Source organism: Antedon mediterranea, chromosome 1, assembly GCF_964355755.1.
Source record: "Antedon mediterranea chromosome 1, ecAntMedi1.1, whole genome shotgun sequence".
Taxonomy (NCBI): domain Eukaryota; kingdom Metazoa; phylum Echinodermata; class Crinoidea; order Comatulida; family Antedonidae; genus Antedon; species Antedon mediterranea.
In genome coordinates this window covers 40253727-40268256 of record NC_092670.1, presented here as the reverse complement: position 1 = coordinate 40268256, position 14530 = coordinate 40253727, and the positions used below count along the sequence as shown (strand labels likewise).

At 31.9% G+C, this 14530-nt stretch overlaps 1 protein-coding gene across 1 annotated transcript in view; it reads left to right on the top strand.

Moving 5' to 3' along the window:
- The window catches only part of LOC140039959 (dihydrolipoyllysine-residue acetyltransferase component of pyruvate dehydrogenase complex, mitochondrial-like), a 50826-nt gene that overhangs the window by 2053 nt on the left and 34243 nt on the right, over positions 1-14530 (top strand). The window contains exons 3-8 of the mRNA XM_072085550.1: positions 131-213; positions 1731-1871; positions 4560-4664; positions 6994-7176; positions 7737-7892; positions 12773-12858. Coding sequence (XP_071941651.1) covers positions 131-213; positions 1731-1871; positions 4560-4664; positions 6994-7176; positions 7737-7892; positions 12773-12858 — 754 coding nt within the window. The remainder of the gene's footprint in view (positions 1-130; positions 214-1730; positions 1872-4559; positions 4665-6993; positions 7177-7736; positions 7893-12772; positions 12859-14530) is intronic.

The following is a 14530-nucleotide window of genomic DNA, read 5'->3' as shown; positions in this document are numbered from 1 at the left end:
TACCTGCTCTGATAATAATACTGATTCATGTTGCCTATTGCCTCCCTCACAGGTTTGCCAGGTCATTTTATTGTAACACTACCTGCTCTGATAATAATACTGATTCATGTTGCCTATTGCCTCCTCACAGGTTTGCCAGGTCATTTTATTGTAACACTACCTGCTCTGTCTCCAACAATGGAAATGGGCACTGTAGTAAGGTGGGAAAAACAGGTACGTGGATTTATATCATGTACCATAAGTTGTTTCTTATCATTTTATCTTAAAAAGATAACAAACAACTTATGTTATCTATTTATCTTAAACATTATTTCATTTATTGATAACATAGCAGCTGGATAAAGACACACTATTGAAAGGGAAACAATCAATAGAGGTGGGAATCTGTTATGGACATCTGCATGTCTTGTACTCTTTGGATCAATTATTACAACCATGGTTAGGTTCAACTCAATGCTTATATAATCACCTCTTTATCCAGCTGACTGTGTTATCTCATATCTCACTAAGTTTGTCACTTATTCAATACTTATTCAAATGATAAGATAAGATAAGATATCTTTTATTGATCCTCAAAAAGGAAATTCATTGCTCGTCATAATAACAAAGAAAACACAATAAAAACAAATATAGCATAAAACCATTCATATAAAAACATCTAAAAAAATACAAGATAAAATTATTTTCTTGACTTCCTGTTGTACTGGATGATACCGGAGGGAATAAAGGATTTGGCATATCGATTTGTTTTCACACTGAGAAGCCTCAATCTACCACTTGGATTAAGTTGGTCTATGATCACTTTGTGGAGAGGATGAGAGGCATCCGACTCAATGAAATCTTTCTGGAGGGGTTCTAGGTGCACATCGGTAATGGAAGGCAGTTCCAGACCAACCATTTTACCAGCCCAACGGATGAAAGTTTCAAGGCGTCCTTTATTCTCTCCGGTAACATTACCAGCCAAATGTTACCGGAGGGAATAAAGGAACACTTTTTATACATAATAAATAGTTTTATTATTCAATCCTGAATTGATGAATTAACTGTTTGCTGCCCTCTAGGGATTTTAATGATGTGAAACTTTTTTTCTTTCACTTTTTTACCACACAGAATGTGCATAGATAGCTTAGCTCCATGTTTATATGCATTTTTTGTCACTTTTGGAAGAATAAAAAAGTAAAATTCTTTATCCTGATGCTGGAATAAGTAATAAAGTATCCTATATATTTAATTCTTTATCCTGATGCTGGAACAAGTAATAAAGTATCCTATATATTTAATTCTTTATCCTGATGCTGGAACAAGTAATAAAGTATCCTATATATTTAATTCTTTATCCTGATGCTGGAACAAGTAATAAAGTATCCTATATATTTCAGCTTAGAGTTTGCATATTTTCTATGTTTGTTTGTAAGTTTGTTGATATGAATGAAATTTTTCCGAAATAAAAATAAATTGAATTGAATATATACAGCAGTTAAAACAAACAACAATGACAAAAATAAATACACAGATATATTAAAGCATGAGGTATTTCACATGGAATCATTTATTAGCATTCTGGTGCTAAACAAGTAAAACAACAATATAGAGTGGGTACAAACAAACAACCTTAAAGTATAAGGGATTGCCCAAGGAATCATCGGTCAAAGTTAGCATTATGAATATATACACTGAGTGAATGAATTTCCGTAAAAAATGTTTAATTTTCAATAATAATGTCATTTTAGGTTGGTGACTCTATCAATGAAGGTGATGTATTATGTGAGATTGAGACAGACAAAGCAACAATGGGAGTTGAGTCCAGTGAGGAAGGATTTTTAGCAAAGGTCTTTGTAGAGGAGGGTACAAAAGATGTTCCAATTGGCAGGGTAACATTGCCTCTTATTATTATGTTCATACACATTATTGAGTCTAAAGTGTCTTTGTAGAGGAGGGTACAAAAGATGTTCCAATTGGCAGGGTAACATTGCCTCTTATTATGTTCATACACATTATTGAGTCTAAAGTGTCTTTGTAGAGGAGGGTACAAAAGATGTTCCAATTGGCAGGGTAACATTGCCTCTTATTATGTTCATACACATTATTGAGTCTAAAGTGTCTTTGTAGAGGAGGGTACAAAAGATGTTCCAATTGGCAGGGTAACATTGCCTCTTATTATTATGTTCATACACATTATTGAGTCTAAAGTGTCTTTGTAGAGGAGGGTACAAAAGATGTTCCAATTGGCAGGGTAACATTGCCTCTTATTATGTTCATACACATTATTGAGTCTAAAGTGTCTTTGTAGAGGAGGGTACAAAAGATGTTCCAATTGGCAGGGTAACATTGCCTCTTATTATGTTCATACACATTATTGAGTCTAAAGTGTCTTTGTAGAGGAGGGTACAAAAGATGTTCCAATTGGCAGGGTAACATTGCCTCTTATTATTATGTTCATACACATTATTGAGTCTAAAGTGTCTTTGTAGAGGAGGGTACAAAAGATGTTCCAATTGGCAGGGTAACATTGCCTCTTATTATGTTCATACACATTATTGAGTCTAAAGTGTCTTTGTAGAGGAGGGTACAAAAGATGTTCCAATTGGCAGGGTAACATTGCCTCTTATTATGTTCATACACATTATTGAGTCTAAAGTGTCTTTGTAGAGGAGGGTACAAAAGATGTTCCAATTGGCAGGGTAACATTGCCTCTTATTATTATGTTCATACACATTATTGAGTCTAAAGGGTCTTTATAGAGGAGGGTACAAAAGATGTTCCAATTGGAAGGGTAACATTGCCTCTTATTATTATGTTCATACACATTATTGAGTCTAAAGGGTCCTTGTAGAGGAGGGTACAAAAGATGTTCCAATTGGAAGGGTAACATTACCTCTTATTATTATGTTCATACACATTATTGAGTCTAAAGGGTCTTTATAGAGGAGGGTACAAAAGATGTTCCAATTGGAAGGGTAACATTGCCTCTTATTATTATGTTCATACACATTATAGAGTCTAAAGGGTCCTTGTAGAGGAGGGTACAAAAGATGTTCCAATTGGCAGGGTAACATTGCCTATTATTATGTTCATACACATTATTGAGTCTAAAGGGTCTTTATAGAGGAGGGTACAAAAGATGTTCCAATTGGAAGGGTAACATTGCCTCTTATTATTATGTTCATACACATTATTGAGTCTAAAGGGTCCTTGTAGAGGAGGGTACAAAAGATGTTCCAATTGGCAGGGTAACATTACCTCTTATTATTATGTTCATACACATTATTGAGTCTAAAGGGTCTTTATAGAGGAGGGTACAAAAGATGTTCCAATTGGCAGGGTAACATTGCCTATTATTATTATGTTCATACACATTATTGAGTCTAAAGTGTCTTTGTAGAGGAGGGTACAAAAGATGTTCCAATTGGAAGGGTAACATTACCTCTTATTATTATGTTCATACACATTATTGAGTCTAAAGGGTCCTTGAAGAGGAGGGTACAAAAGATGTTCCAATTGGCAGGGTAACATTGCCTCTTATTATTATGTTCATACACATTATTGAGTCTAAAGGGTCTTTATAGAGGAGGGTACAAAAGATGTTCCAATTGGCAGGGTAACATTGCCTCTTATTATGTTCATACACATTATTGAGTCTAAAGGGTCCTTGTAGAGGAGGGTACAAAAGATGTTCCAATTGGCAGGGTAACATTGCCTCTTATTATTATGTTCATACACATTATTGAGTCTAAAGGGTCTTTATAGAGGAGGGTACAAAAGATGTTCCAATTGGCAGGGTAACATTGCCTCTTATTATTATGTTCATACACATTATTGAGTCTAAAGGGTCCTTGTAGAGGAGGGTACAAAAGATGTTCCAATTGGCAGGGTAACATTACCTCTTATTATTATGTTCATACACATTGAGTCTAAAGGGTCCTTGTAGAGGAGGGTACAAAAGATGTTCCAATTGGCAGGGTAACATTGCCTCTTATTATTATGTTCATACACATTATTGAGTCTAAAGGGTCCTTGTAGAGGAGGGTACAAAAGATGTTCCAATTGGAAGGGTAACATTGCCTCTTATTATTATGTTCATACACATTATTGAGTCTAAAGTGTCTTTGTAGAGGAGGGTACAAAAGATGTTCCAATTGGAAGGGTAACATTGCCTCTTATTATTATGTTCATACACATTATTGAGTCTAAAGGGTCCTTGTAGAGGAGGGTACAAAAGATGTTCCAATTGGCAGGGTAACATTGCCTCTTATTATTATGTTCATACACATTATTGAGTCTAAAGGGTCCTTGTAGAGGAGGGTACAAAAGATGTTCCAATTGGCAGGGTAACATTGCCTCTTATTATTATGTTCATACACATTATTGAGTCTAAAGGATTGTAATACATTTTAGCATTTAAACTGAATTTTTGTGTGTGTTACATTTATGTCTAAAAACCATTAATATTTGTATTTGAATGATAATGTCCATTCCACAGCTCACTGAAGAACTTTTAAAACACTCTTTTTAAATGGTTTAAGTAATAGTATATTATGTAAGTTATTTCATTTTTTTAGCTTCTTTGTATAATAGCTGAAAATGAAGGTGATGTTGCAGCATTCAAAGATTACGCTGATACTGTCATGGTAACAGAGGGCGCTACAACTCCATCAAAACCTAAGGTATGTATTATTTATATAAGGTGATTTACTTTATTGTTACTCACTGTGAGTCCTTCATATCTTGCTTGATGCTTCAAATTAAAACAATAAAGATTCAATTATTCTACCCATGTATAAATGATAATACACTAAGTAAATTTAGGTTTAGGCCTAGTATAATTTTTTTTTTCATTATGTAAACTTTCACCCTTCATCATCATCTTCCATAGGGTCACTGACTGTCACTCATTCCAGGCTGCTACACCATCTCTCCACTTCTTTCTGTCTTGCCCATCATGTTCCTCCAAACCAAGGCTTTCTTTCTTTACCATATCTTTCTACATCACCTTTGACTGTCATCTTTCTCTTCTACCTCCAACTTCTGAATGCCAAGCTCTCTTTATTGGATCATCTTCATCTTTTCTCAGAATCATCAATCTCAAGCTACTCCACATAGCAACCTAGACATCAACTCCTTCTTTCTTTCCTGCCATCTTAATACCACACATGTTTCTTATCATTGCACTTTCTGTTCTGTTATTTTTTTAAAAACCATATTTAATGAAGGTGATCCATCCAGCAATTGCTGATCATTAGGGACCGTCAGAGTTTCACTAGACAAACATATACACAAGATGCTCTACATAAAGTCTTATTACAAGTCTTTGGGAGTGGAGTTGTAATTTGTCCTTAGAAAAATCCTGAAATTTGACGGAACTTAAACCCAGGACCCTTATATTGGAAGCCAAGCATCATAACCACCAAGCCACAACTCCACTCTAATTGATATATAATAATGTACTTTATTTGTCAAATTAAAATGTATAACTAGAAAAATTATTTAAAAATATATAATTTCATACTTTTCTTTAAATCTATTCATATTTGTTTATATAATATGAAATACATTTTTATGAGAAAGCCATGGCAACCTTGTTTGTTTTAATTTGTTTTTATGGAAATATTTAATGTATTTTATAATTCAATATTAATCAATATCGTAAAAACTATTTTTAGATGCGATATAATTATATTTCATCATCTGTGACTGGTTTCCTTCAAATTTAATGTTTTAAACGTCAAACATATTTTAATGATATTTCAAGTCTTTTATAATGTCTATATTTCTATATTGATTATATCATATAAATTTTATTTTAATTCTAACAAAAAATTATTAAATTTTTTTATGAAGTATGTGATATTGATTTAGTGATATTTGAAGCCTGATTATTTACTTAATTACTTGTTTCTATGATGTAAGTAACCATGGCAAACACAGTAGCACTATTGCTAGATGTTAACGATTTCCACAATCTTAAAAAATGTACAAAAAAGCATCACATGACAATGGATAAATAATATTAGTTTGGTCACTACAGAATGAAAACTATAGAGTTGAGCTCTGTCTACACTATCAAACTTTATGTGACAACAAAAATGTGATGTACCCATATATGGACATGATGATGTCATATCACTACCATATTTGGGCACATCACTACCATATTTGGGCACATCACTACCATATTTGGGCATATCACACATTTTTTTTTGTCAAACTAGTGTACACAGAGCTTTAGAACAGTCTAAATCCCAAACAAATAGTATAATAATAATAAAATGAATAAAAAGAAATATAAAACAGAAAACTGATAATAAAGATACAAACTACAACTGTTTGAGCATTTGAATTTAAACATTCATAGTTACGGAATTTTTAAAACTAATTATCTTGTCATAGAAAATGATTTAGCATTCCTCAAGTTTTGGATGAGTTTTTAAACAAATTCAATCCAAAATTTGCCAGACTAACCCGGCCTAAATCATTTATTATCCGAATTTATATAATTTATTATATGTTTCATTTAAAATTTATGATTATGAAACTTTTCAATTTAATATCTCATTTGCCATCATTGTGTATTGATTGATTTATAAACATGAAATTATACAAAATAAATGAGTTATAAATAACAAAATATTTTAAAGTCAATTTTTTTATTCTAAAGCTTAATTAAAAATATATTTCTCGTATATCTACATAATGGTTTTCATGGCGAAATCAAATGTTGGTATAAAGTTTGCGGTACACCACAGACATGGTTCTGAAAAGAACTTTTCGATCAATATACTTTTATCGTCCTCAGGAGTGAGAATGATATATTTATTGAAAAGTAAAGAAACTCAACAGTTCTTTTCAGAACTGTACGTACTGCGGCAAACTTTATACCAACATATTTCTCATGTTTGTAATAGCGACTATATTTGCTTTAAATGTGTGTACTGTAAAAAAACAATGATGATTCAATATTTTTTATACTACAATTTGTGTTTTATTCCATTTCAGGAATCACCACCTCCACCACCAGTAGCTGCAGCTACACCGGCTCCACCTCCACCAACACCAGTGTCCCCTTTACCACCAACTCCATCGGTCAGAGCACCACCACCACCGTCCTCAGCTGGGGGTAGAGTCATTGCTAGCCCCTTGGCGAAGAAACTAGCTGCAGATATGGGCATTGATTTGCAGGTATGGACATGGGATAAGCAATCCATTAAAAAAAATATAATTTGTTTTTGTTGAGCTCTGTCTACACTATCAAACTAGTTTTGACAAAAAAGTGTGATGTGCCCTAATATGGTAGTGATATGCCCAAATATAGTAGTGATATGACATCATTGTTTCCATTCACAAAGGTGTAATTTATTTTTGTAGGACTAGCTTTCCTTTTTTACCAAATCTTATGAATCAAGGCCTACCATGTTTTACCATTTTTTACCATGTTTCCATTTAAAATTACAAATTAAAAATATATATATCCTGGTAGAATACAGAAGAAATGGAAGATGTACACAAAGTTTGTTTTCTTCTGAGGATTAAAGATTTTTAGATTGATAGATTAAGATGGACTCACTGGCCCTGTTTTACTTTAAGGAATTTTAGCTTATTAAAATCAAAATCCATGGTTGATAAAAAAAATGTTTTTTTTTACTAAAATTTTCAGCTAATTATGACACAGTCTTAAACTCAAATTTTGCCTAATTATTTATTCTAATAATTTGTTATTCTTTTGGTCGCAACATTTATAGGGTGTGCAAGGGACCGGACCTGGTGGTCGCATAGTTAAAGCTGATGTAGATGCATACTCACCTGACCAGGCACCCGTCGGTATTGGTGCTCAACCTACACCAGTACCAGTGACCACGTCAGACTATACAGATATTCCACTATCAGGAATCAGAAAGGTAACTTTAGATTAGAAAATTAGATTATTTGAGTGGAAACAAATGATTATGATTTCCATATTTTGTTTCAACTCAACTTATGTCGACAATTTATGTTTTTGTTTAGCTTGAATAATCGTTTATTTTATTCTATAATAAAAAAAGTTAGTAGAGATTAGAGATATTTTGTATATTTTATAACAAAAACATTTGTAATAAAACACAAACACAAAACCCTAAATATCAAATTGTTGTCTGTCTAGCAACCATAAACACACAGGATTTAGTTCCTATGTTTTCAGTTACTATAATACTATCATCAAATAATAACCCATATTTTATAAAACAATCTTTAAAAATAAATGACGTATTACAACAACAATTAGCTTGTGTTGGTGGCTTTTTCATGTGAAGTATTACCGTAGTCGCTGTGTTTAAGTTTAAATCTTTCACTAAAAAACATTTATTTTATTTTATTTGTTTGTTTTATTTTGTTATAATATTTGTTGTTATAATAATTTCTACACATCATTTGTTTGTTTGTTTGCTATATTTTTATATCTCCACATCATTTGTTTGTTTGACACATTATTTTCTCCACATAAATAAACTTTCTAATTATTAAATCAACCTTTGTTTGTTTAGAATAGTGTATTAACTGTATATGTTTTTCAACGTAATTTGTTCGTTTACAATATTTGTATACCTGCCAACTTTTTCATTGGTCAATGCGTGAGACATTAAATTAAATTGTATATAGCGCTCTCTGTGTTATTCTCCAAATAATCGCGAAATACTCTATCTATGTTAAGTCCTAGGCTATTTTTTCTTAAAATAGGCAAGTTAATTTAAAATAAATGTTTTTTTCTGAATATTTTTATGGATGCGTGAGAAATAGCCACATATGCGTTAGGCACAAAAAATCGTCCCTCATGCATGAGAGTTGGTAGATATAATATATTGGTTTTTCCACATACGTATATGCATAAAGATATTACTATAAACAAAATCTGTAGTAGTAAATAGAACATTTCAGTAGTTTTTTACATGTCACGTAAAAAATAATTTGTTTGTTCGCAGAATGATTTTTAAGATCGTAACTAGGTTACAGAAGAAAACAAACATGTTGTAACAAAAATAGTAGATCACAATTTTTGTTAAAATTTATTGACATTTATCACTAGGTAAAATTAAAATTGATTCATTCATTATGATAATAGGTAGATAATGGTAGATTGATTAAGTTGGAATATATTGTTGAAACATATAGTAGGAGCAAGGGCACGGACTTGACGTCAGACAACGTGTAAAAGTGTTTTGAGGAAATCAATATAAGCCTACACAATTTTAAATTATGATTATATACTTTAGTGTCAATGTTAGGTAACGATTAAGGTATTCTATAACTTTAATTTATTTGATAATTATTTAAAACTAAATGACAGTTTCATCTAATTTACACTACAGTCACTTTATCTTCAAGGACAGATCTTAATTTTATTTTAGGTGGGTGTGTAATAAGCGCAAGGGGTGTCACGAAACCTAAGACCACGAAAGCTAAGACCCCCTAAGACCTAAGATCACGAAAGCTAAGACCCAAGAACTAAGATTACAAATTCTAAGATATACTACAGCTTAAAAACAATACTTGTTTATCCATACATAATTGTAAACATAGTAGGTTTCATTTATTACCATAAATATAATTAAATACTACCGCAAAACATAGATAAACTCACGTTATTTTCGCCCGTTGAGTAAAATGTATATTTTTTCTTTACAACAAACAAACATGACGGGTTATTTGTTGGTATATATTTACTCCATTGTGTTGGTTCAGAGGATGTTTTTCTTTCGCACCTGCCTTTCTTGTAGTTTGACTCCAAATTTGTGAACTAACTTTATCCTGAATACCACACTTTAAAATTAGGACTTATAAGTACTTTCAGAAGGAGAAACACATAAAAACAAATAAATAAATCCTTTAAATTGATGTTTCTACAGACGTGTTTCGTTGTATACTGTAACTCCTCCCCATGCTCAATATTTTTGTTTCTATGGAGCGCCAAAAGAGCAACAATAATAGTACGAGTATAAAAACAGAAAGAAAACGAAACAAAAAAACTTATTATCATGATTTTTAAATTAAAATTTATTTGCGAGTATTTATTTCTTCGTACTAGCATGATTATACTATTATCATTACAATTTTAATTTTACATTGTTCCATCCACACTGTAGATGGACTCCACAGAGTTTTCAGCCCTCTATATAATTTTTGCTCTTTTGACGTTCCATAGAAACAAAAACATTGAACATGGGGTAGGAACTGTACTGTTAGGCTAGTCATGCGAAATTCGCAAACAGTATGTGTGCGAGAAAAACGTCTGTAAAATCATCAATTTAAAAATGTATTTGTTACTTTTTATTTGATTCTTTTTCATAGTGCTAATTCTAAGGTGTGGTGTTCAGAATAAATGTTGGGAGTTAAAATACAAGGCAGGTGCGAAAGATAAATATTTGTAATCTTAGTTCTTGGGTCTTAGCTTTCGTGATCTTAGGTCTTAGGGGGGGTCTTAGCTTTCGTGGTCTTAGACCATGAACCCCTAAGCGCAAGGGGTTCATGAGCTCTTTATGTTTTATTATTTTAGAACTGTTTCCCCTTTCCACATGGCCTCCTTCTTATGGTGAATCCATGGTTTTTGTAAAAATTTGTTGGTATTCAAAGAGATTGCGTTTGAAAAATGATTGATTGCAACACATCAAGAGCTACTGTTATTTCTTGAATTTAGTTTCTTTGTTTAATGTCATTGTCAGTGTAGCAGCACCACTGCTATCACAATGGATATCACACAAGATGAGTAAAATATAACTTAATGAAAAATGTAAAACAAAATTTATATGCAACTGAACTGCAAAGAAAAACATTGGAGTTTTAAACACAGACCTGCATTTGTTTGCTGTCAAACTATAGAATGTGTATGGCAGTGTGAATGGAGTACTAATACTATGGCCAAATGAGACCTATTATAATCAAGTCCCATAGTTGTAGCAAAAAGCAATACTGAATGAGACACATGGGAATATAAAACAACAATTTATGATCAATTATTTATGCTAAATATAATTTTATATCAGCCATCCATCATTTATGATTTTTTTTCCATAGCAATTCATTAAATGCTACATGACATTTTTCTTAAAATCTTCAGAAAATAACATTATACATTACACATTAATTCATAGTAAAAATGATAAATGGTGTTTTAACAGAAGAGCATAACAATGTCATTGTTTGATAGGTGACATTCTTGAAGGTCAATACAACATTAATATTTCATTTTTTTTTTTAATATGGGGGGAGGGGTGTGTTAAGCCTCTCTTGTCCGTTTGGTCGTCATTCTCGTCCATTTGGTCACTCTCATGTGTTCGACTACTCACAAGTATTTTACTTACTTTCACACAAATACTCCAATTTAAACTACTAACCCAATTTAAACAAGCATAAATGTGCGATACTCGTAAGAAGCTGTAATGACGTCATAAGACGGGATGTGACTTCACATACACATCAATAACCTTGGTACCAAATACGGCCATACGGTACCATCCTCATATGGCTGCATCCGGTTTGAAATTTAAAAATCCGGCTCTATAGCTTTGAGGATATGTCCCTGTAGTATATTCATGCCAAATCCCAGCTCAATACTACAACGAATAAGGGAGGAGTAGTACTTTATAAATCGCACTTTTTACTCAATAGTGTTGGATGGAGGAGAAGATGATAGAGTCCTAGACTCGGGTACCCCGAGTAAAAAGAAAGTGGAAGTATACCACTTAAAAATAACTACATTTATTTATGGAACTTGGGTAACCCTAACTCATTGTTTTATATTTATATTCACTTTTTTTTGCGCCTTTATTTTTCAAAAAGAAAGAAATAATATAATAATATAATTCCTTCACTCATCACAACAAACTAACTCAATTTTAAAACATTTATTATTATTATTTATTATTTTGATCTCGTAGCACATATGTTATTCTAATTGTTCAATTGTCTAATTCGTTGAAAAAAAAATATACTCTATGGCAATAGACAAAACTAGTTTGACAAAAAAAGTGTGTTGTGCCCAAATATGGTAGTGATTTGACATCATCATGTCTATATATGGGCACATCACATTTTTTGTCACATAAAGTTTGATAGTGTAGACAGAGCTTTACATTTTCTTATTGCTATTAGGTTTTTAGAGAGGGCAATGCTTTAAGTTTTGTTTACAATCTATAATCAACTCGCCCATGTTTTAAAGACGTCATCACATTTCTCCATTTCCCTTTATTATCCCAGCGGGGTAGTGCTCTCGGCCTCTCCCATTGCTAAGAACATTTCTTAACCTTTCATAATTAGATTACCAGGTATGAAATCAATGGTATATTGATATGATGATGCTGGCACTATGTCAAATGGTTATACATTTTAAATTTTTTGTTGCACTTTAGGACTGAGTGTTTCCCTTGTTTCTATCACAGTCTATTAATTTAAACCACAGGCAATTCATGATAATAAATGTAACATTTAGTGCTTCCATGAATTATTTATTTTTAAAAAAAATCTATCTATATGCAGAAAAAGAGAAAGAAAATAGTAAAAACAATTTTTTTTAAACCACCCCACCCCATAAACTAAAAAGATCCTACTGCACCTTACCTTGTATATATATATAATATAAATTATAAATCACATGCCGATCCAACCATTTCTCCATTTATACTGTACCTACTGTACCAGGTTGAAACATTAATTATAACAATAATTAGAAAACCAGGGAGTTTGGGCCACACAGTGAGAGTGATTTTGAAAATTAATATATATCTTTTATTTTACTTTATACCTGCAGACAATAGCAAAGCGGTTGTTAGAGTCTAAACAATCAATTCCTCATTACTATTTGTCAGTGGATGTGGAGATGGACAATGTTTTAAAGTAAGTTGTTTAAACTATATTAATATAAAGTTTGCGGTACACCTCGTAATTCTGATAAGAACTGTTGAGTTTCTCGGCGTTTCGATCAATATGCTTTGATCGTCTTCAGGAGTAAGAATGCAGAAAGTCCATGAAACAGGGAATATAAATGGAATAGGGTGGGACTGGTGTGAAAGCTAGAAACAATAGCAAGTTCACACATTGGGAGAGATTGGAATATTGTTTAAACTAGTTTACAGTTAGGCGCCTTGAGCGGAGTGGATATGTGTGCTTTATATATCTAGTATTATTAGGGTTCACAGCAACTCTCCCAAATTCTTCAGAAGACTGGTGTAGGATTCTCAACCATACTTTAATCCAAATACTAATACCCTAAAGCTCTGTCTACATTATCAAACTAGTTTGGTAGTGATATGACATCATCATGTCCATATATGGGCACATCACATTTTTTTGTCACATAAAGTTTGATAGTGTAGACAAGGCTTAGTGTACAGTGACTCACCAAACTTTAATTCACTGAAATGTTCCCAATATGACGCATAATAAGTTTCCTTACAGTTATGACAGTAGGTATGATTCATATTCATCATTTATATAATAATACTAAACAAGTCAAAATAATGATAAATATGCTATTCATTTGTGGAATAACTAGTACAAACTTAAATTAAACATTTTTTCCAGGTTACACCGTAATTAGGAAATGATCAATGAATTAGGAATGTACTTAATTCATAGTCATTAATTATCATTGAATACAAAAGTAATTTTGAATGTCCCATGACAGGATTAAGTTTACTATATTCATCATAGGTTCCGTATCATTACAATAATGTCATTGATTGTAATGATTTGGTTATAGCTCTTTCTACCCTATCAAACTAGTTTAAAAAGTGTGCCCAAATATGGTAGTGATAAGGCATCATCATGTCCATATATGGGCACATCACATTTTGTGTCACATAAAGTTTGATAGTGTAAACAGAGCCTGAGATTTATACAATAAATTCTTGTTTGTTTACATCAGTAATATAGAATGATAAAAGTGGGTGTCCAATTACAAACTAGAAGGACACTCAGAGAGCGCAAACCTCCGTCTAGGCATGTGAAAATTGAATGACGTGTTTTCATACAGCTATGAAATCATCCTTTAAAATAATTTGTTGAGTAATAAATACTGTTAAAAAATATAGGAAGAAAAATACAAACACACATGGTAAACCACATCACGACATCTTTCTGGAAAATCAGGGAGTAAACAAACAAATAAACAAACAAATTAGCATATAAACCTATTGAATGTTGTTACTGGTAACTTTATTTCATAATATCAACATTTTAATATGGAACGCAAATGAATTTTTCTCCATTTAGTAAAGTTAACGGATACTGTGTAGTACACCTAACAAAATCGTATTCACTTTTCACAACTCTTATTTTAAAGACACACTTGCGGAGGTACTCGTTAAAAGAGCCTATTGATAGTTATTTACTAAAAACAATTTTTCACATGTTACAAAGGCTGTATAGAATTTGAATTAAAAAGATGAATTATTATTAAATTTGATTTATAAAAAAAATCTATATAATCATCGCATGTCACTCACAAATAATAAATAATAATTATGACACTTACATTTATTTTCTAAAAAAAACGTGATTAAAATGA